Genomic DNA, 24,274 nt, shown 5'->3' with positions numbered 1-24,274 from the left:
TTTAAAAACACACAATGCAAACGCGACCTTTATATATATATATATTATTGATATGGGAGAAGAATACTGTTGATTAGTATCATCATCAAATATTGCTATCAGAAGGTTTTTGATTACGTATTAGCCAATGAGTTCATGTGCTTATGTGTGGTAGCGTGGCCGAGCGGTCTAAGGCGCTGGTTTAAGGCACCAGTCATTTCGATGGCGTGGGTTCGAATCCCACCGCTGCCAATATATTTTGGTGTTATCTTATCTCTATTTTTTGGGCAATATTTAGAGTAAAATATTTGTATGATACTGTTCAACGAATTATGAAAATATGATTCTCTATAATTATTATGTTTTACATACGTAAACATACAAAAATAGACGGACTTACTAAACGAAACGATGCTACGATGAAAAGTGTGTACTAAAACCTAGAGGGCGCACTTGTCAAAATTATAAGTAGATCAGCATTCAGCATGGCTTCTTCCAAGAGAAGGGTAGACACAATTTTACGACATATAAAGGCTGAAAAAGATGCTACGTGTATCGAAAATGGCCATGATATTGAAATGAACACATGCAGTGGCTCAGTAGATAAATCCAGGATACCAAAAAGAAAGTAAGTATGGATTTGATTGAGGTTAGGCTAGGCCCAGCGATAGCAGATGCCGAGCTAGGCCTCTAGAATACTGTCGGGGCCAAACAGGTCCTGGATTCCCAGGTCCTTGCTTGGTATGATTTAGTAGACCTACTGTTAGTGTACCAAATCTGAGAATTGTGTTTTGTTAGTAGTGGGTGGTACACAGACTAGCTAGGCCTAGTTCGATGGTATTTAGGCTTATAAGGCCTAGGAAGGTAGGCCTAGGCTAGTTAGTAAACAACAGAAGAGGTTTTTTTTGCACTGTAATTTATAAACTGACTGTGTGTTGTGTGTGGCCTGATAAGCTGGCGATGTATTTCCGAAGGGTGCTCAGTATTAATTGATTAAAAATAGTTTTAAATAAAAAAATATCGATTTTTTACAATTTTATGATTGCAGAATGTTGTAGACAACTCGTGAGTAGGTTGGATGAAGATTTTGAGTAATTTTAAGGGGTGGGTACGAAACTGCATTAGCGCCCCTATTTTTAGCCAAGAGTTACCCATATGTCGCCTACCCTCTCTAGGCCTAGAAACCTAGCTGCTTGCCTTTTATGGGGAACAGACGATCGGGACCACGGACGATCGGGCCCAAGACGATCGGGCCCAGAAAACGTGGTCCCGATCGTCTTCAGCGTTGGGCCCGATCGTCATACCAGTTGGGCCCGATCGTCCAGTGTTTTCAGAACCACGTTGGGTCCGATCGTCTTACCAGTTGGTCCCGATCGTCTTAGTGTTGGGCCCGATAGTCTTTTGTGTTATATAAAATCATCATTTTTCATTCCTAGTGCTCAGTGTCAACGTGCTTTTCTTGCATACTTAAGATTTTAATTTAAAAGTTATAAATTATATTTTTTCTGATTTTATCATAATTTTTCCCTATTTTCCCACAACTGGTTTTAAGAATTTTTTACCAATACTCTCAATTTATGAATAAATGTGATTGATTTTGATTGTTATTATTGTGTTGTTTGTATCGCATATTTTATTTTTTATTTTCCCGAGAATGTTTTGGGCCCGATCGTCTTGTTTGTTGGGCCCGATCGTCTGGGCCTGATCGTCTTTCACCCTTGATGGGCCCGATAGTCTCACGATTTGGGCCCGATCGTCTTGAATAAGTGGGCCCGATCGTCCGTGGTCCCGATCGTCTGATAACCCCTTTTATTACATGTACTGTAGGCTACAGTAGGCCATGGCCCATATTGAGGCAAATGTGCACCATGTCATCATGTATGAATTAAATCTTTATTAAAAATAATAATGGGTGCCATGTAATATATTTGAGTTTTATAATATTTTAGAGGATATAGGTTGACAAGAATAAATGAATTAATACATATAATGTATGTACATAGGAAGACAGAGCCCACTGTTTTAGGCTTGTATACTGTATGCAACTTACCCTAGCTTTATTGTATGGAGTACTCAAATCGTAGATACTGTATATAGGCCATAGTAAATTTTTTTGTACTGCCATAAAAGGCCTGCTATGCCTAGCTTGATTTGTTTTTCTATTAATATTTAAATAAATTGTGCTTGTCCAGGGGTGACTGTATGGTACAGCTGTGAAAAGAAGTTACAGCAAAATTGATGAATCTGAATATTTTTTTAGATTTTATACAAATGTACTATCATTGATTTTCAGGCAAGAATTATTAAAGTGGAATGGTTGGGGCTATAATGATTCAAAGTTTGAATTGGACGAAAATGAACAAGTTCGTTTTGTTGGTAGCAGGTAAGTTGTCCCAGTTGGTTGATTGATTTGCTATTGTAGGCGCAGACAACAGAACATATTTAAAGCTCCTTATATTATAAACTTTCAAAAAGAAATTTAAAGATAACAAAATTAACTCTAATCAAATGTTAAGTTCTAAATATATATTAAGATATTTATGCAATTAAATGTACTGCATTATTGCAGTAGTTTGAATTTTGGCGATCACAGATTTCCTTTTCAATTCAACTTTATTTAAATATGGAGGCCTAGATCAACATGTGGTTCTTCTCTGAGGCAGTGCACAGGCTCATTATTTTATTTTCGTTTTTTTTACAAGGTACAAAATATGTGGGAACCTTCCACATTTTAAATCTTGGATGTTAACTGTTCCAGGTGTCAGCTTAGACCACAATCTTCAACCTCAGGTTTGTATATAAATCATCAATATAATTATCAGTGACAAATAGGTGCATGATCTACCCCCATTGCCACCCAACACAGCTGCATCTACAGTATGTAGTCAATTTATGATTAGGCCAGGGAAAACACATGGATTCTCATTGGCAAAATGTTGGTGTTGGAATTCAGTAAACTTCCGTAGTCAGATTGTTATCATTGTCAAATGTGATGGATGATTTTAGGTTGAGACTAGAGGTTATAAGTACAGTATGTGGCAACCTAGCTAGTCCTAGACCTTGTTAGGCCTCATTTCAGCAATTTATCATGGCCGCAGGCTCTTGAACTTATCAATACATGTTAATACTGTATAAAATTTGCGATACACCATATATACTTACAGTAGTACCGAAAAAACTGAAAAATACCTAACCCATCGATACAAGCACTCGTTTTTATTTAATCTAGCCAAATATTCGGAATGAAGATCTACCAAGAATTATTCGGAATGAGAACTTTATGTCAGAGCTTCATAAGATTGGCATCTCTTTCTCACTTGATGGTCAAGACAGGCTCTTCAGAGCTCATGGTTAGTAAAATTGAAGTTAAATTTTACATTGACCGCTCCTATTTTAAACCAAACTGTCCAAATAAGTAAATAGTGAAAATTTATTTAAATTGAATTGAATAAAATATATATATACAGATATACAGTATTACACAAGAATACACTTTCAAACATTAAATATTAATTTTAGTTGATACTTCAAGTTCCTGAAATACTACTTTACAGTAAAGTTAACTATTAGTATTAAAGACACCTAATCTTGTCATTTGATTGGTCAATTTCGTATCACATGCTGGGCATTTTTTTTCCCCATTTGAATGATTGAAGGTACTATTGCACGTTCAGCTTTGCATAAAATATATTAAATTGCCTAAATATTATGCGAATGGAAATGGCCAAAATCCAAACGCCAAATTTTGTGCATAGCTTAGCCTTTTGACATTCAAAGTTATTTTTAATATTGTTTTTTTGATGTTATTTTGTCTTGTATGTATTTTCTTGTTTTTTCATTTTTACTGAGTCATACTTAATGATAATTGTACTAGGCCCAACCACTCACTTTTCAGTCATTACGGATTGGACCCCATTGGAAATAAGTTTACTTTTTTGTCGACTTAATGGGTTATCCAGGTATTCTCTTTTATACATTGTATATTTTAACTTTTATGTATGAATATCGAATAAAATCAATCAAGCAATCAACTCAAGATAGAAATGCTGATTATTTAGATAACAGTTTCTCTAGACCAGTAGGTGTGTTATTCTAAAATAATTCATTATGAATGTTTGTGTGTGTTGAATAGTGGAGTATCATTTCAACTCATGAAAATATTCTCCCATTCAACTAATTGTAATAAACTTTTATTGTTTGTATATTATATACAATGCATCAATAGTGATTTGTTTCAGGTCATACTTTACATGAGGTATTTGTTTTGAGAGAAGGAAAATTTGAAAGAATTCCAGATATTGTTATATGGCCAAGTAAGTAAATGCACAGTCATTAGTGTTGATACATAATAGTAAAAATTGCATGCCATTGGTAGAAAATACTGCTCTTACTACTATGATAAATTTAGTTATACAAAGTAATTACACTACCCCATCTGAGTATTATTATTATTCACTAATAATAATAATGAATAAACTTTAAATTTTGTAAATGTTTCCTTACAGCTTGTCATGATCATGTTGTGAAGTTAGTTGATATGGCTGTTCGTCATAATGTATGCATTATTCCATTTGGTGGTAAGTTTATTTTTTGTGTTGTTTAATACAAACTAAATGAGAGACAAACCTTATTTGAACATTATTTTATTCTCGCATCTTTACATAATACTGTATTGCTACAATATATTTTTGACTTACTCAATTTATTTGTCAACTGAATTTATTATTAATATATTAAACATTATACGTGTGGATTTGGGGTGCTGGAAATTGTTACTGCCTAGTTCGGGTAAAAGACCAAAATTGTTCTGGGAAGGTTTAAACTACATTTGAAACTTGCCCTTGGTCAGGTATCTTTGCTACTACAATACTACTGGTCTACAGGTCTATGATATACCAATAAAGGAGTACTATAATATAAAAATCTATCTACACAGCTTGCTGTACAGTAGGAGACAGAAATCAATATCTATTGTTGTTTTTTTCATTCTTAAAGATCACTTCTCAAAATAATTATAAGTTCTAAATATCAGGATTAGCTTTCTGGACATAGACATAGAGCATACAATTGTTCATAGTATGGCAATGCGGCGTCAATACAGATATTCACATCTTCTGATAGTTCCGCACGATCAGCGGGCGGTTCAGGTTTGTGAAAACGTTCACTCGCAAGTGATTTTTCATAATAACTAAATAAGTTGTTTCCTTTGAGCAAGGCACTGGCAGCCTTCCATTTGTGCGTAACACTTTCGCCTGCATCCCAGTTCAATAATTTGTCGTCATACTGAATTTCTGTATGCTTACAAAACTCCCTTAAAATCAATTCCGGATTTTCCAAAAGGTCATCAGAATCTATAATTACCGGGTTTGGTTCGATTCCGGTCTTTACAAGATGCTCGTATAGTTGGAGACTTTCCCCAAAACCATACTTTTTTGGAATAACAGTGTTGTTGTTTACCAAAGGAAAATTTTTAGATAGTCCTTTTTCAAATTTGGTCACCATTTTCTTCCAAGAAGAAAACACTTTGACAGGATTTCGAATCAAGAATGCATGGCGATAGCCTTTAGGTAGCATATGGAGTTTCCATGTAATGCCATATGACATATCTTTGGCAAACACCACATTCTTGCCTGGATATTCAGCCTCCAAAATATTCTCTTTAATAAAATTGTAGGTTGCCATCTTTGCATCCCAACAACCATCATACTCTAAAGTTACTGTATTTGATTTATCTAAAAATGTATCTGCAACTTTTTCTAAACCTTCTTCCGGCGGAAACCTTTCGGGTCCAAACCTGAACGCGGACATATACGGCTCATTAATGACCTGCACGTCATCAAGGTTGCTCATACATTTTTCAAAGGCAGTAGAAACTGTACGAGGAATACACCAAAGAATTACACGAACTTGATCTGTCATTTTTCCTATAAAAAAAAAAAATAGTTCTATTAAAGTAGTAAATGTATAAGCTTATAAGATTACAAAGAAACTGTAAATTTCACTATGTGTTAAAATAACTAATACAAGGCCCTTACCTCTAGTTGTGTATAGAAGATTTCTTTAAACAACTAGTTTGCAACAGTAACCGCCTCAATTTGATTTTAAGGGAAAACTGTACAATGACCAATTGGTTAAAAAGATCATATCCCTCAGACCAGCCTGTTGTTTATACATTTGAGGATATATATTTTATTACCATTTTTATTGAGGGTGACTGGTTTAGTTTCTGTGTAATAACTGATATTTAGGCCAGTTGTGAAGGTTAGATAATACACCTTTCACATTGCCCAAGAGAACTCTGGAGTTTAAACCACCACCAGCATTTTCCTATGGTATGTGTGTGTAAACTTAGAGTTAGATTGGGCAATGTGAAATCTGTGTTTGCTTCTGCTGTGTTTGAATAAAGTCCTGTGTTATCATAACAGTGACGTTTGATCTTGATTGATCACGTGTGCCCAAAACCCATCTTATTCTTAATCAACAAAGATATTTGAATTGTGATAAAATATTTAAAACCAAATATACTTATTCTCTTTTGTGTCTTTGTGTGTATTTAGTATTGATGATTGTGCTTGTCATGAGTTTCCACACGAATCAAATAAATCAGAATATTTGAAAATATACAAGTATTAATCTCAAATGTACATTTTGGCACACATAGCGTTACATAGGTATAATACTTTAGCTGGAATCAGACAAAGATTAAAATAACTCTGATTGGTGGACTAAGAACATAAAAAGACTGAGATAATTGGGTCAAGTCTAGAATACTCTCAGTTCACGTTATATTTCCCTTTTATTTTCACTCCCTTTTAATAATAATAATATTTATTCGGTCATCAATGTAAAAATAACCAGGAATGAGAATAGGCTAAAGCCCAAACAGATTCTGCACTTACTCCATAAAAAAATTGACAACGAAAGGCCCGAGAGGGATTTGAACCCCCGATCTTCTGTTTACGAGACAGACGCCTTGCCACTTGGCCATCGAGCCAAAGTCAACATTTAAAGTTAACATTGTAAATATTGTCTGTCTTTGTATTGTGAAGTTTCATTGTAAGTTTTTTTTTTCATGCATTTTATGAATGTTTTTAATCTATTGACAAAAAAACAGGACCATATGTAAAACAGGTGCAATATCTATACCTGATATCTGATATGTTTTTATCCAGTATAAATGTAACAGGTTTGTAATACTAGCGTCGTAGCTGTATCGCGTAGTATTTCCGGAGCGGCAGCACTAGCACAAACACAATAAAATCATCCACAAAGACAGTTCTTGATTTGGAAAAGTTAAACCTCTTTTATTGAAGCTAGTAACCAGTCGGAAGGAGATATAACAAAAACAGTGTTACTATTTAAAATAACAAATCAGTAATCGATCGATCGATCGTATTATTAACGATAGTATAGGCTACTATTGCATTGTGTCTAGTATAACAATCAAATAAATAATCAATTATATTAACTATAGTAAAACAATTCTAAAATTAAGAGAGATAAAAATATAGATGCTTACCTAGTAACCAGTCGGAAGGAGACTTCACTTTGGGCTAGGCACTAGTAAGTGTCATCCATTCCCAGTTGGGTACTATGACAATTTTTAACCGATGGTATATACATTTACCATAACATTATTTCATAGTTTACAGAGCGATTACTGTAACTCGAGTCATACACATATAATTATCAATTTAAAGTTAGGTTATATACAAAATAGAAATGATTAAAAATGCAAATCAATTGACAAAATCCCTTGTCCATTTATGAACTAACCCATACTGAAACATTATACACTAAATATTCATGACCATTTTCCCCTGCTGTGATTCATCTATTTATAGCATTGTCACCTGTTTTACCTTATGGTTTCTCAAATTTCAGCAGATAAATCTGTATTTGGGTATAAGCATACCTGTTACATAAATATGTTTTAACACAATTATTTAAGAGTAGGGAAAACATATGTCCAATTAAGTAATGTTTTGCATAATATTAAGGTGTGAACTAAATATGGACAAGCTCAAAATTGTGTGGTGTTGTGTATATTTCATTTTCTATGAAACATCGCCTACAAATTATTGCATTACCTGTACTACTAAAATGTCTAAATTATTTCAGACTATAGGTAGTCCAGGACATTAAAAATCAAAACTTTCTGAATAACAGACAATCCCATTATGTTTAGGCATTTTTAAAAAAAGGAAAACTTAGTGATTTTAATTTCGGGTAGTGTGTTGATTTATAAAGAAATCTGTTTTTTTTTAAAAAATCTTGTATTGTAGGTGGTACTACTGTGACTGGTGCTCTTGAATGTCCTGCTGATGAGACCAGAATGATTGTGTCTCTAGATATGTCACAAATGGTAAGACTGTAAGAATATATGTATACAAAATTCAATGTTCTTTTCCTGAAGGAGACCCATAACATGTGAAACATGTGATATGCTGTATCACAGACTTTGCTATGACACTGGAAAAATTTTAATACAGCAACGAGAATCAGTTGCACTATGTAATAATTGTTGTTGTTGAATTTATTTTAGCGTCGTATTTTATGGGTTGATGAAAAGAATTTGACTGCCCATATAGAAGCTGGCATAACTGGTGTTGATCTTGACGAAGAGGTAAGTTGTAAAATTCTCTAGATCTCTGTCCACACTATCAAACAAAAATGTGATGTTTTCATATATGGACATGATGACATCATAACACTACCATATACATACACTTTTTTGTGAAACTAGTCTGATATTGTAGACATGGCTTTAGTTTAAATAAATTTGACTGCATTCATCACTATGCTGCAGATGGTCTAGTAGAATATGCCTTGTTTAACCTGACTTTCAGATCTACCTTTTAACTCCAACATGTCATGATTGATAAAATTACTTAAATGTGCAATTGCGTCCTAGTGTGAACCAAGCTTTATGGCTGGTAGTCAAGTTGTAAAAAATCGATTAAAAAAAATGATATAGGGCCCTCTTTATTGTAATAATGTTCAATCTGTATTTGTAATTATAAAGTAATTTTGTTTATTTTCTGTGTATATAGTTAGCAGCTTTTGGAGTGTGCACTGGCCATGAACCAGATTCAAATGAGTTCAGTTCTTTAGGAGGATGGGTAGCAACAAGAGCATCAGGAATGAAGAAGAACTTGTATGGCAACATTGAAGATTTGGCAAGTTATGCAATTCTATTTAAACTGTGAAGTGGGAACAATGAAATGGGAAGGAGTGGGAAGTATGTGCGGCCATTAGGGCCATAATAGTGGGAAGACATTCAAACTTGAATGGACTATAAAACTGTATTATATATTTTAAAAATTTCCATGATATAATAAAATACATACATAAATGCAATGAAGTGATTATGTGGGGGGAGAGTCATAAATACTTTAAGTTTGACCCACCCCAAGATATAACATTATATAGAAAAAAGGGAAAAAAAATACATAAACTAATAAAAAATAAAAGAAAACAAAGCTACAATTTCTATTTAAACCATTATTATCCAATCTTAACTGAACTTATATAACGTTCATCATATCTTGAAATTAATAGTTGTAGATGCATTTTTAATATCTACATGAATTGAATTCCATAATTTACATATATAAAAGTATTCAAATAGAACTGCGTAGTGGTAATAATGAAATGGGGAGGGAGAATACAGTAAAACTTGGAATATAATATGTATTTCAAACATTTTTATTACAGTTGGTTCATGTGCGATTTGTAACACCAAAGGGTGTTATGGAGAAGGACTGCCAAGTGCCGAGGATGTCTACTGGTCCTGATATTCATCATATTATTATGGGGTCTGAAGGTAACGCATAAAACTGTAGTAATTGCAGTTTTAAATAGTTCTAAAAGGAGTACAGTAGGTAAAATATATACAGAAATTAAACAGTTTATTTTCCATCACAGACAACTTAGCTATTACAACTTTTTTTGTAGGAACTCTAGGAGTAATTACAGAAGTAACGTTAAAAGTTCGTCCCCTCCCACCATGTCAGAAATATGGCTCAGTTGTATTCCCAAGTTTTGAACCAGGCGTCCACTTTGTCAGAGAAGTAGCTAAACAGGTAGGATATCACTACTATTATAAAGTAAAGTTTCATAATCATGTTTTCACTAATAAAGTCAATGATTTTCTGATAAATTTGTGCTGTTTCAGAGGTGTGCTCCAGCATCTATACGTCTAATGGATAATGAACAGTTTAAATTTGGTATGTATTGCTGCTTGTATAATTTTGTCATTTTAGTGTTTTGTAACGAAGGAAATTCAAAAAAATTTTACTCTCTGTAAAAATTTTCTTTTTTTGTTAAGCTAAAAACAAAGATTGTTTGCATTTTCTTAAAAGTTAAATTATTTGCCTATGCCCTTGAGCCTTTTTTCATATTTCTATTTATATATATATATTGTTTTGTAACAGGGGTTTCTACTTGCATAAGCTATGCTTCACAGATTCTCCCTTTCCATTTTTTTGTCTTTGTACTATGATTATTTATGTATATTTATGATTATGTATGATGAATTGAAATAATAGCAAACCTTGACTTTATATAGTACAATTCTAAAGCTAGATATTTTAGACAGTTTTCTGAATGCATTTTGATATTACTAGTACAAATTTGGAATAAATTATTTGTTATTCTACAGTCAGTAACTGTAGATAGTAGATTTAACATTAAAACATATAACCTTTTTATTTCTGTCTGTAGGTCATGCACTGAAGGCACCTAGTTCATCCATTTGGTCTTCATTGATGGACAGTATTAAGAAGTTCTATGTTACAAGGGTATGTATTGCTGTTTAAAATGGACCTGAAATGGAATTTCGATTTTCAAGAAATTCACACATGTTATTTAAATGTATCAAATTAACACAAATCCATACAAATAAAAACAAAATGTATAGTATTTTGAGTAAAAACGAAATTTTAAGATACCATGGTAAATTAGCGAAAATTACTCACGCCATTGCAATATTCTATTTCAACGGCCGTCGGAAGCCTCTATATTCACGACGTCACATATACACACGATGATATCGAGAGCGTGTATGCCGCCCGATAGTCAGTGAATGATCGACGGCCTGGAAAGATACGCGAAGCGTTGACACTAATACTAATTTATTCAATATCTAATGTTGTTGAAATATAGGTCCCTAAAATGTACTTCGTTTGTTCTAAAACCCGAATTTAGAAGGCCTACCTCCTAAACCTTTACTAGGCCTAGGCCCCAATCCAGTGCGCGGAGTCGATCCACCACCCACATCATGCGGTGAGGCTCCGTTTCATGTGCATCCAAGGACCAAAGCGATATCAACAACTTGCTGCGCTCATTGTCAAGCCAAAGTAAAATATGAATAAAATTCGTTTTCGAACTGCCTGATTTGTGACAAATAAATTATCATCTAATATTACTAATTTAATTCTGCTAAACTAAAAACTAAAGAAACTAACACATTTTAGCAGTATAAATTACGAACGATACAAAATACACGAACGGAAAATATGGATACGCATCATTGCGCACGGAGCTGTATCCCGGACAACGTTGCCAGGCCAACTTCGGTATTGCCAGAAAAAAACCGTTGATTTTAAGATTTTAAATCGTCATTTACTCGATGAAAAACCGTTTATACGGTAATAATTTTATCTAAAAAAATTCTAAATACGTTTCTGCAAATGCACAAGCATTTTTTAGAAAATACTCCATAGATTTCAAGAGTTATAGCCAAAAAACTGCAAATTGTCCATTGGAGGGATAGGAATATATTCGCAAAGTGACGTCACCCGCGAATTTTTTTGATTTTCAAATGGGGCTTTCCCCAAAAGGGCCAATTTATATTTTGTAACAATATACTGTACATTCTAGCAACACCTAATAGCCCCCAAAACATCATTCTAAAATGAAAAAAATCGAAAATCCATTTCAGGTCCATTTTAAAGGAGTTTTTTTTTTATTTATACAGAGATTTTTTTTTTATTTGATAAAAAAAGTTTTGACGGATATTTATTACATGCATATATATTTTGTTTTGTATCATACCCATTGCCCAGATATCAACTGTCATTGATGACTTTGTTTGTGAAAGTTTGTGCCTGTGTACAATACTTTTAGCATGATTTATACAATAATCTTCTCTACATTATTTTAGTTGATAATAAATATCATTGTTTGTATTGAGTTATTTAAAAAATTAAATTGGTTCTATTTGCAGATGAAAGGTTTTGACCAAGATAAGCTTGCATTTGCTACACTTCTATTTGAGGGTACAAAAGAGGTATTATCTGTTCTTTAAATAAAATACAGAATAAATTGAATTTAAAAGAACTTTGAAATGATAATTTTTGTTTGTATTTTAAAGGAAGTTGCAGCTCAAGAAAAGCGTGTTTATGCCATTGCATCTCAATTTGGGTATGTGTTTTCATTTTACTTTTATATCGGAAACGGACGAGTCTATATATAAATTTACGTAAGGGCAAAATTCGGTAAATCGCGCCTTACTTTTAGAATTTTTACTCGATGGTATATAAAGTTGGTTCGTACTTTCGGTACTGATTTTAACCACCTGATGTAACCCTGTTTACTAATTAAATTAAGTTAGATAATTAGTTATTGACGATTAAAACGAATTTAGGTTCAACGATTTGCCCCAAATAGGGGTGTTTAATAGATGTCCATCTTAAAAAATACCCACCACAAAAATGCGAGGAGGCTTCGCATTTTCCTATCTCCTCCTACGATAATTGTTTTTAATAGCTGAAAACCGGTTGAACAGCTCGAGTACAGTATCATAATGTTGAAGACAGGCCGATTTTCTTTAAAAAATACTATTTTGATAGATTTAATATACGTTTATACAAATGTATTGATTTGCGAAGAATGGAACATTCCAATCTCTGTGTCGTTCCACAAGTTTCTATTCCCTCAGGCGTCGTTCCTACAGTGCATCACATGCCCTAAACGCAGAACAACTTTGGTGGGTAGGGTAGGAACCAACTTAAGTATGAATTAGCTCTAAGAAACAATTGAAAACCATTAGGCCTACTAATTAAGTTGAGTTAGATAATTTAATATTTATTGAAGATTAAATCGAATTTATGATTTGTCCTGAATAGAGGTGGTTTTCACAAAGTGTTATACATTATATAAACATATGCACGTCGTAGTGATGTATCGTTACATGTACTGTACTTTTCAATCGACTAGGACGGTTTGATAGTTTCAAAAAAGTATTACATCGCAATGTTTTACTGTGTTTAGTGGTATATTATTTGTAAAACATGAAAACAATTAATATTTCGTTACTAAATAAATAAAGAATAAATAGATAAAGAATATATTTAAAAACTGTTCCTCTTTGCACCATCCTCTTCCCCATCCCTCAACCCTAATGTTACATATAAAACACAAATTAAGTTTGTTTAAATTTGACTTAAACAATTGGTCTCATTTTGTGACAAGTTTCTTTTTCGGAAGTAATTCCCAGGGTGCTAATTTTAGTTGAGTACATAAATCACAGTGTCTATTTTATTCGTTCCTGTAAACGACATGTATTATTGTCCTGCGATACGTACATTTGAAATCGCCAGTTTTTTAACGCTGACATTATTAGTATTCGAGAACCATCTGTGGGCACGACCTAGATGGTACGCGAGCGAAGCGAGCGTACCATCTAGTAGTTAAAATTATGGCTACAAAAATGAGACATTTCATTAATGTATCTTTTATAATTTCAGTGGGCTAGCATCAGGGGAAGACAATGGTCAACGTGGGTACTTGATGACTTATGCAATTGCTTATATCCGAGTAAGTAAACCTTATATAACTTGATGACTTATACGATTGCTTATATCCGAGTAAGTAAACTGTATGTACCTGATGACTTTATATGCGGTTGCTTATATTCGAGTAAGTAAACCGTATGCACTTAATGACTTTATATGCGGTTGCTTATATCTGAGTAAGTAAACCGTATGTACTTGATGACTTTATATGCGGTTGCTTATATCCGAGTAAGTAAACCGTATGTACTTGAGGACTTTATATGCGGTTGCTTATATCTGAGTAAGTGAACCGTATGTACTTGATGACTTTATATGCGGTTGCTTATATCCGAGTAAGTAAACCGTATGTACTTAATTACTTTATATGCGGTTGCTTATATCCGAGTAAGTGAACCTACATTAAGTACTTGATGACTTACTTTATCTAATGTTTATGGTAGACATTAGCCATTGCTAGTAGCCTGTGTATTATAGATGTCATTTAAGAGAAAATGGATTGCTGTGTTTAATGAAATTTATACATACATTACATTTACAGGATATTGGCCTTGATTATTTTGTCATTGCTGAATCCTTCGAAACATCAATTCCATGGGATAGGTAAGGAAAAGCTTTCAAATGAGACTATATTTGCTATTTGATTGGTTGATATAGTAAAGTTAATATAACTTAGATCGTTAAACAGAACAGTCAATCTTTCTCACCATTCAACTAAAAATATCAATTATTTATAATGATTAGTTAATAATGCTTTTTACATATGAATTAGATTTACAATCGTGTAATTTCTGCCTATACATCTGGTTCTCTTATATTAAGGGTAAGAGAGACGATGCTACTTCAATAGGACTCGAGTACGGCATATTTTCTCTTTTATTTGTCAACAGTAAATAAATGAAAAATAAAAAACGTTATAGCCTCTAACATTAACCACTTGTGTATTTTATAGGGTGATTGATATGTGTAGAAATGTGAAAGAACGACTTGCCAGAGAATGTCAAGAGCGAGGGGTACAGTATGCCCCGCTAGCTACATGTCGTGTCACACAAGCCTACGATGCTGGTGCTTGCGTCTACTTTTATTTTGCTTTCAGCTATCGTGGCCTGAGCAATCCAGTCAAAGTTTATGAAGAGATAGAGGTATAATAAATATGACAATTTAATATTTTAATTTGCTGTACTTAAATCTTACTATGTAAAGTGAAAACACACCTATTATATAAATAATTAATGTTTATGAGTGTCATGGTACAAATAACGGCATAAGGCGAATGAGCCACTGAACTAAATATACAGGGTGTACCGCAAACAACAATATTAGACCTTGTATAATAATAATTTCCTAATTTTTGTAAATCAGGAGTGAGCCACTGAACTAAATATACAGGGTGTACCGCAAACAACAATACTAGACCTTGTATAATAATAATTTCTAAATTTTTGTAAATGTATAATATTAGTACTACTTTCTGTTAACACAGAGTGCAGCTCGTGATGAAGTGATGGCTAATGGAGGCAGTCTCTCTCATCACCATGGTAGTAAGTATATATGTTCAACTTCATATAAAATAAAAATTACCATACTAAACTCTTATTGCGTATCTTTGATAAAATCTATTTATACTTTTCAGTTGGGAAAATAAGGAAGAAATGGTTGCGGCAAACAGTGTCTGATACTGGCATTGGACTTCTGAAGTCGATGAAGGAATACATCGATCCACAAAATATCTTTGGCAACAATAACCTCCTTTAATCTAGGAATATCCTTCCATCTATAAAATGTCTTTTACCTAAAAAACTAAATACTAGAAAAGTAAACAAAAAATGCGAATTCTTACAATATACTACTTTGATAAAAAGATGTAAATATCATTTTTTGTTAGTATTAAATGTTATGCCATCTTTAAAATGAAAATTATTACTTAATCTAATGTGACCTTCTTTGTGTGTGTTTAAAAAACAAATTCAGTATTCATTCCTGATACCGTCTAATGTGTAGAATAGCAACGTTGTTAGTGAAATTCCTAAAGATGTATTGTCCCCAACAAACATGAAAAATGAAGAATTAATTAAAAAAAATTTACACCATTGACAAAGTTAATCACTTCCGTAGAAAAATATCTAAAAGAAAATAACGTTTTTACACAAGATAAAATAAATGGGTAAATTCAACCAAAAACTTATTGACTTCCAGTCAAGTTTTTCAGGTATTTTTTTTTTTTTTTCGATCCAATTTTTGGTCAAAATGAAGTACTATTATTTGACAATATATCTTTAAAACTACAGACAGTATAACCACAAAATAAAGACAATTAAAGTTTGTATCCGGTTGGAATAAAAAACAAAATAGGATCGTTTATTATAAAAGTTAGAGTGTAATTTTTACACATTAAATGTATATCAGCAGCTTAGTATCTATATTAATAATTTATTATGAGAGGGTGTAATAATACTTTATTCAAATTTAATGACTGGTTTTTGAAAAAGTCTTAACATAGTAACAGTATTCTTTGATATTATTATATTTTAATTTTTTTATTCATGTGAAATATTACAGGATTATGAAGTCACTACTTGTTGGTGATAGAATCAAGAAGCTGTAGACTTTTTAGAATTTATATGAACTTTTCAATAAGGTTTTTTTTTTAAATCTCTTATAATTAAAAAAAATGTATTTGTCAATTGAAAACTGAAATATAAAAAATAATTAATATTATTATTATTATTAATTAACTAATAAATAAATTGTATTTAAATCAATAATGTTCAAGTAAACAAACAAGTTTCAGAATTAATTGAGAAAATAAAATCACAACAAATGGAGAATACGTTATATGTGCAGTTTATTGAATGAAGTTGATACAATGATGTGCCGCAACAACAACAATGTTCACCGTATTTATGCGAATAAACGATTTGAATAAACTCCCCACAATAGGCCCTGTTGTATTATCAAACATGTCCTTATTGTAGTAAAGGTACAATTTATTGAATATTGTACAAAGCATTTTGATCACTTTTTGATTAATTGTGTTGTATTATTTGTTTATATCAAAGGGGCGTTTATTTGATATAGCCTTTGATAAAAAACAAAAATTAACGCTTTTCCTCCTCCTCGAACATCTTTCTTGAATAACCACCCCTCGTCTCTTGAACGTCTATTCGAAAAACTACGGTATACAGTAGTATGCTGCGGATTTTTTTTGGCTGACGGTGGTTCTTTGTAATGTAAGATATTCAGATGGAATGATATTTAAAGAGGCCTACATATTTTACTAGTATATTTATTAATTTTTTTCATACCATTTTCACAAGCAAATTCTGAAATTGATATTAATTGTCCTCTATCTTAAAAAACTTAATTGTTAAAAAATGTAAACATTTTAAATATCATTTAACATTTATTTCAAAATTAATTTATGATTGCTTTTCTTTGTCAGGTATGAAATAATTATTTGGAAATCCGCTTTATTCAAATGTTATTAGTTTGAGTTAAAACAGCCTAACACGATTCCACGCTGGATATAGTTGTGGTAAGTCTCTTTGTTAGTTTATCAGTTAGATAACCTTCTTTAACGAGTTAATATTGTACTGTTCTAAAAAAACAACTAAAACCCCCATGCAAATTATTGGTTATTTTGGACACAGACGTAAAGCATATAATTGTTCATAGTATGGCAATGTAGCGTCAATACAAGTATTCACATCTTCTGGGAGTTCTGCACGATCAGCGGGCGGTTCAGGTTTCTGAAAACGTTCACTTGCAAATGCGTCATCATAATACCCCATTAATTCGTTGCCTTTGATAAATGTATTGGCAGCCTTCCATTTGTGTGTAACACCTTCTCCTGCATCCCAGTTTAATAATTTGTCGTTATACAGAATTCCTGTCCGCTTACAAAACTCCCTTAAAATCAATTCCGGATTTTCCAAAAGATCATCAGAATCTATCATTACCGGGTCTGGTTCGATTCCGGTCTTTACAAGATGCTCGTATAATTCGAGACTTTCTCCAAAACCATACTTTTTGGGAACAATAAAGTTGTCGTTTGTCAAAAGTAGTTTTGTAGAAAGACTCTTTTCTATTTTGATTGTTACTTTCTTCCAAGATGAAAAAGCTTTGATAGTATTACGAATCAAGAATGCATGTCGGTAGCCTTTAGGCAGCATATGGAGTTTCCATGTGATGGCATATGACATATCTTTGACAAACACTACATTCTTGTCTGGATATTCAGCCTCCAAAATATTCTCTTTAATAAACTTGTAGGTTGCCACGTCTGGCTCCCAGCCACCATCATACCCCGACACTATGGCATTTGATTTTTCTATAAATATATCCGTTTCTTTTTCAAAACCGTCTGGTGGAGGGAATCTTTCTGGTCCAATGGTGAATGCAGACTGGTATGGCTCATTAATGATCTGTACATCGTCAAGCTGGCTCATACATTTCTCAAAGGCAGTAGAAACTGTCCGCGGAATACACCAAAGAATTACACGAACTTGTTCAGTCATTCTGCCTATAAAAAATTGACAATTCATACAAGTTATTTAAATAACTATATGAAATTAAAATACAGTACATTATTTAGCCTTTATATAATGAAACTTGAAACTTACTTTCAATATATTGAAATAACAAATAAGAAATATTTACTTCTGTTGTGTAGGTTTAACACGAGCTTTTTCGACGCAGCAAGAGGACATTAAATGTGTTTTATCAGTCAAATATAAATCACATTTTGTTTGTTAATATAAGTAACAAAGTCCAAACAGTACTTAGTCCATGAACCTATTAGGTATTACTTGTTAATTGGTCCTCATTGCAAGCACAATCACTTCTAATAATGAATGTTAAAGATAGTTATTAAAAAATAAATAAATTAAAAACAAGAGACAACAAATAGTAGTGGGCACTGGACGAGAGAAGCCCTTGATCAATGTCAGGACCAATCAAGGTACTTTAAACAGTCCTGGCTTTGTTTGTATCAAACCTGTTAGTGGCGGTAATTATCGCTGTTGGTTTCGATTGAATAAAATAAAATAAAATAAATAAATGAACCATTAAATGAGTTTCTCAAAATAATGATTAATATAACCATACATACGACATACTTTATTATCTCCATAAACAGAAATTACAGTAGCTTGCAAAACAACAAGGTAAAATATAAACATACAAAATAAAAGATAAGACCACCTTTACCTTTTATGATCTTCATTTAAGAAAACAATCACGAACGAATCATGGTATCTGTTGGTGGTTAAAGCAAGAACTCTCACCATGTCCACTTCTGGGGACGTATCAATTTGGTACCCTACTCAAACATGGATCTATAAGGTCCATGCTAAAGTGTCTTTCACACCTGTTGTGGCACGGTTCCGGTCCGGCACTGGAACAAGTGTGTGAAAGACCCTTAAAACAATGACCGACAATGCAAAATATTTCCAGTCGTAATAACTGTTCGCCAATCTCCATCCAGTTCTGAAAGGTCATCTGTCAAACAAAAAACGAAATTTTATATCGATATAATGTTAAAGTTAAGAAAATTCATTTTAGTCTGGAATATCTTCAGTGTTGGATGAATATATACACAATTTATTTATTTTAATTATTACCTGTGAAACTTTCGGTATATAGTTCGCCCAGAAAGAACACTGTCTCCCATTAACTGCTCGGAAATTCTCCATTTCATGTGATAATTTCTTATATTCTAATCCGGGAATTGTGAATAAAGGCCATTTCTCGGCCACGATCGTACCAGCTGTGTTAGCCATATTCGGATCACAACGAAAGACTTAATCACATTCCAAGGTATACAGTGCTACACAGAACATGGAAAGCCTGGATTATTCTCATAAAAAAAGTAACGGTGATATTAAACGTGTTTTTAGCATTGTTTAGTTAGAACTTATACATTATTATTTTAAAATAATTGTTCGACCTTTGTTCGAAGTTGTTTGTAGTGTAAGCCTAAGCATGGTCATAGTTATAATGATAATTTGTATAAGTTTTTGAGCTTGTAATGTATGGCGCAATAGTCTATCTTCGATTTTTTTTTATAGTTGAGGGTTAGGTTATATATAGGAGGGAGTAGATCGGCTATCTTTAACATAGACAATAGTTAATCGTTCATTATACATGATTTCAAGACATACGAGACATCAAGTAATAAAACAACAATATTATAATTGTTTTCTCCTATGAGGTTAGGGCAGGAATCATGTAAAATGTACGATCCTAATTAAGCTCATGAATTATTCATGTTTTCTGCCTTGACCTTATAAGAAAAATTAATGCGGCCGCAGTAATAACCTTCAGATCCAGTCCGCCAATAAACTGCGGCATCAGTTTACTGTAGGGGTGGAAAATACACTATACTAGTTTTTATTTAAAAAAAACCAAACAAGACATTTTTTATTGTGTTTTGTTTATTCTTAGGCTTAGAGATTCATAATTACAATGTTCTTGACCAATAAAGTAATCCATTACATTCACTTGGTTCAGTAATATATTTAACGCAGCCTGAACATCAATAAAATATATAAGTAAATATATAATACTATTTTTTAAAAGTTACATCGATTGAAGTTTACCGAACGTGTTAAGACAGAGAATTGTCTATGCTTAACATTTAGCAACAGGCGTGAACATGTTTGTTTGTAAAGTTGAAGTTAGAAAAATGTTGGCATAAAATCTGTATTTTTGTTACCTATAGTCTCGCACCGATCTTGCTTGGTACGAGTACCCTATAATTAATTCAGATGAATCAAATTAAAGTTATAATTAATTTTGTGATGGAAAACAATTTGAATCAACCATTTGACATGACACATAGGAAGACACTTTTATCTACTGTTCTCAACTTAAAACTTAAATCATTCTGTTTATTTTCTTAAGGAAGTTTATGTACACAGACGTAGAGCATACAATTGTTCATAGTATGGCAATGCGGCGTCAATACAGACGTTCACATCTTCTGGTAGTTCTGCACGATCAGCGGGCGGTTCAGGTTTGTGAAAACGTTCACTTGTAAATGCTTTGTCATAATAACCAAATACTTTGTTGCCTTTCATGTATACATTAGAAGCCTTCCATTTGTGTGTAACACTTTCTCCTGCATCCCAATTCAATAATTCGTGACTATACAGAATTCCTGTGCGTTTACAAAACTCTCTTAAAATCATTTCTGGATTTTCCAAAAGATCATCAGCATCTATGATTACCGGGTCTGGTTCAATCCCGGTCTTTACAAGATGCTCATACAATTGAACACTTTCTCCAAAACCATATTTTTTTGGCACAAAATTATTGTTGTTTTCCAAACACTCTGAAGAAAGTGTCTTCTGAAAATTGTTTAACATTTTCTTCCAAGAGGGAAACACTTTGACAGGATTGCGAATCAAGAATGCATGTCGGTAGCCTTTAGGTAGCATATGGAGTTTCCATGTGATGGCATATGACGTATCTTTGGCAAACACCACATTCTTGCCTGGATATTCAGCCTCCAAAATATTCTCTTTAATAAACTTGTAGGTTGCCACGTCTGGCTCCCAGCCACCATCATACCCCGAAACTATGGCATTTGATTTCTCTATAAATATATCTATTTCTTTTTCCAAACCTTCTGGTGGAGGAAACTTTTCTGGCCCAATGGTGAACGCGGACACGTACGGCTCATTAATGATCTGTACATCGTCAAGGTTACTCATACATTTCTCAAAGGCAGTAGAAACTGTACGAGGAATACACCAAAGAATTACACGAACTTGTTCAGTCATTCTGCCTATACTAGAACAAATTGACAATTCATAGCAAGTTATTTAAATAACTATATGAAAATAGAATTTAATTCGTCACTTTGACGAATTAGGTGAATATTTGTAATGTATTTTAAGTACTGTATTGTTTTGTTGAATTAAATCTGATCTGTTAATATAGTAAACTATTTAACGTACAATAACAAATTATTAAAGAACACCAAAAAGTATTAACACGGTTAATGTTTGTGACGTAATACATTTAAATGTACGCTATGAGTCTCTTCAGGTTGATAAAAATCGATTTTAAAACCTGTTTCAGATAAATGAATATGCATTGCATGGCAAGAGTAGGCGCAATCTGTATTACATTTCGTATCTTATTCGTATTTAATTATAAATACATGGTTCAATGTTTCTGTCATATCCGTCACAGTTAGGGAATAGGCCTAAACAAAGATATAACAAATAGTTCGGAATTATAAAATTATTTTCATTATTAATTCTAGGCCTAACCAAAATATGTTTGTTTTCCCATTAATTGTATGATTTATGTCATTAAATGCTCCAAAAATATTATCGATGCACTGACGCAGAGACAGGGTATACAAGGTGAACATGCACTGTGCACGTCCATATATTTTGAATTTAAAAAATACATAAATAGCCATAACTCTTAAAAATATTTTCATTTCAACTAAAGTCCAGTTATCAATACACATGACGTGCGATTATATAAAATTGAAAATGTACGATCGGGACATGAGGATTTAGAAGGTTGCCTAAAAAATGTTTATGCTAATTAAACAATATCAATGTTATTATCTTTAGTTTAATATGTAATTATTTTAACAATAATGTTGATTATGATACAAATAAAGAATTTGTATTTGTTCAATGATGAATTTTCAGTTTATAAACTAATGTATGGGGACACGATTTTAGACGTTTACTGAAAATTACCCATAAACACTTCAAAGAACATGACAAATTGCTAGACTTTGGAACGTTTGACCGGTTTTCAAAAAATATAAAGTCGCCAAATTATACAATCGCCGTATGCACAAGTCACCGGATGGTGTAGCTGCCGCTCAATGACAAAGTCGCTGCTGAATGCCATTGCGCCACATTAAAAGGTCGCCGAAAGTGGCACTCCTGGCTAGTGACTCGTCGGCACATTCAATGAAAATAATATAATATTATATAAATAATCTATTCCACAAATTTACCACAAAATGACTTACTCATTACTGAACTTGTCGTTGTCCAAATACTAAATGACAAACAGAACGTATACAATAAAATAAACAAATCTTGTTTGTTCGGGATGACAATAAAATACGAATTGCTGACTGAGAAGAGATCTAAGGTAAGATCTGAGCAGCATGCAATTCAATAACTGTTATCGCGATGAGGGCGTGATCAGCTTTCATTCTCCATCCGTGTGTGAGACAAGTAGTGTCACCATAGAGTTACTATAATCGCATTTCTAGCTCTCTGTGTAAAATGTACGTGCTCGAACGCTAACACGATGGCGCGCACGCGAACATAAATATGTTATAATGTTAGCCCATGATATGAGATTGATGGGAGTGAGTTTAGTTGATATGGGTTGTGTATTTATGATTGAAATCGTATAATGGGATTTTAAAATATATATGAAAATCGTGTTTTTTATTTATAAATAACAATATCATGAAGTCACAATGGTTTGTAGCTCTTAATGATGTATGAAATCATAGCTATACTTTATACTCTACTTGAAAATAAAACAAGAAAATTTATATTTCTTACAAAAAACGCTGCTTGACATTTTAAAATTAATCATTGTTCTTTCTTCAGATATATTTATGATTAATTATTAAAAAGATGTCCTTTAATTGGAAAAATACATACAAATCAAAGATAGTTCTTTAATTATGATTTAACTTTAATGTGTGTGTGTGTGTGTGACCTCAACCTGTTGGCATGCAACTGAATACCCTCTAGAGACAACGTGACTTCACGAAAATTCTTTCCAGTCTGTTGATTCGCGTCAACCAATCGAGAATCCAAAATCGTTCAACCGTGGGCCCTCTCTCTCTTTTCCCAGACGTTTTTTTGGGTCCAGCAGCTGGGATCTATAAATTATAGTCGAGTTTACAAAGTCACAAAACTGTCGGCCTTAGATACTAGCCTACTATAACTGCTGCTTGCTTTAGCTTATGAATGAGTAGTCCTCATGGGACGTAGCTGGCTAGAGCAGCAGCGTGAAAAAAAAATTGGGGGTCGACAAAACTTCTAAAGAGTTATTTTGATTTTGAAAATGCCTTATTTTTTAAACCATTTTTACCATTTTACCAATTAAATTACGTATTTTGCCATATTTAACGTGCTCGTATAGCTCTATTTTAAGTCAGAATGAACTTAAATTTGGTAAATATACAAAGGAAGGTGCATGGAATAAAACACTTTACAAAAAATATATTTTTATATTTCGTAAATATTCGGATCACTGTAATAAAGAAGGACCTAATCACATTCCACGGTATACATGTGCATGCTACACAGAACATGGAAAGCCTGGATTATTCTCATAACAATGTAAGTAACGGTGATATTAAACGTGTTTTAGCAATTAATCGTTCATTATACATGGTTTGAGACATCAAGTAATAAAACAATACAATTTTGTTTTCTCCTATGAGATTAAGGCAGAAATCATGTAAAATGTACGAGCCTAATCAAGCTCATGAA

General features: G+C 32.8%; 4 protein-coding genes and 2 non-coding genes across 6 annotated transcripts; 2 read left to right on the top strand and 4 right to left on the bottom strand.

Moving 5' to 3' along the window:
* The first annotated feature begins 149 nt into the window (after positions 1-149).
* Trnal-aag (transfer RNA leucine (anticodon AAG)) lies at positions 150-231 on the top strand. The gene has a single exon. It is a non-coding gene; the product is annotated as a tRNA-Leu (tRNA).
* A 230-nt stretch (positions 232-461) lies between these two features.
* LOC140040226 (alkyldihydroxyacetonephosphate synthase, peroxisomal-like) lies at positions 462-17,012 on the top strand. Its single transcript, XM_072085990.1, has 20 exons — positions 462-607; positions 2,273-2,362; positions 2,682-2,769; positions 3,209-3,329; positions 4,218-4,292; positions 4,485-4,556; positions 8,265-8,344; positions 8,525-8,605; positions 9,033-9,158; positions 9,697-9,805; positions 9,937-10,064; positions 10,157-10,208; positions 10,705-10,781; positions 12,209-12,271; positions 12,356-12,405; positions 13,731-13,800; positions 14,317-14,378; positions 14,728-14,917; positions 15,259-15,316; positions 15,409-17,012. The coding sequence occupies exons 1-20, from the start codon at positions 465-467 to the stop codon at positions 15,528-15,530; spliced, it is 1,857 nt and encodes a 618-aa protein (XP_071942091.1). The 5' UTR covers positions 462-464; the 3' UTR covers positions 15,531-17,012.
* Positions 4,569-7,294, bottom strand: LOC140040227 (uncharacterized). Its single transcript, XM_072085992.1, has 2 exons — positions 7,126-7,294; positions 4,569-5,903 (listed from the first exon to the last, which is right to left on the bottom strand). Exon 2 carries the CDS (start codon positions 5,896-5,898, stop codon positions 5,014-5,016), a length of 885 nt encoding a protein of 294 aa, XP_071942093.1. The 5' UTR covers positions 5,899-5,903; positions 7,126-7,294; the 3' UTR covers positions 4,569-5,013.
* Trnat-cgu (transfer RNA threonine (anticodon CGU)) lies at positions 6,902-6,973 on the bottom strand. The gene has a single exon. It is a non-coding gene; the product is annotated as a tRNA-Thr (tRNA).
* Positions 17,013-17,410: 398 nt separating the features above from the next.
* On the bottom strand, positions 17,411-18,292 carry LOC140039234 (uncharacterized). The gene has a single exon (XM_072084834.1). It carries the CDS (start codon positions 18,290-18,292, stop codon positions 17,411-17,413), a length of 882 nt encoding a protein of 293 aa, XP_071940935.1.
* A 2,391-nt stretch (positions 18,293-20,683) lies between these two features.
* LOC140039233 (uncharacterized) lies at positions 20,684-21,559 on the bottom strand. The gene has a single exon (XM_072084833.1). The coding sequence runs from the start codon at positions 21,557-21,559 to the stop codon at positions 20,684-20,686; it is 876 nt and encodes a 291-aa protein (XP_071940934.1).
* Positions 21,560-24,274: the final 2,715 nt, after the last annotated feature.

This window comes from Antedon mediterranea, chromosome 2 (genome assembly GCF_964355755.1).
Source record: "Antedon mediterranea chromosome 2, ecAntMedi1.1, whole genome shotgun sequence".
Classification (NCBI taxonomy): Eukaryota; Metazoa; Echinodermata; class Crinoidea; order Comatulida; family Antedonidae; genus Antedon; species Antedon mediterranea.
Note: the sequence above shows the minus strand (reverse complement) of the source record. Positions and strands in the feature narration are given on the sequence as shown.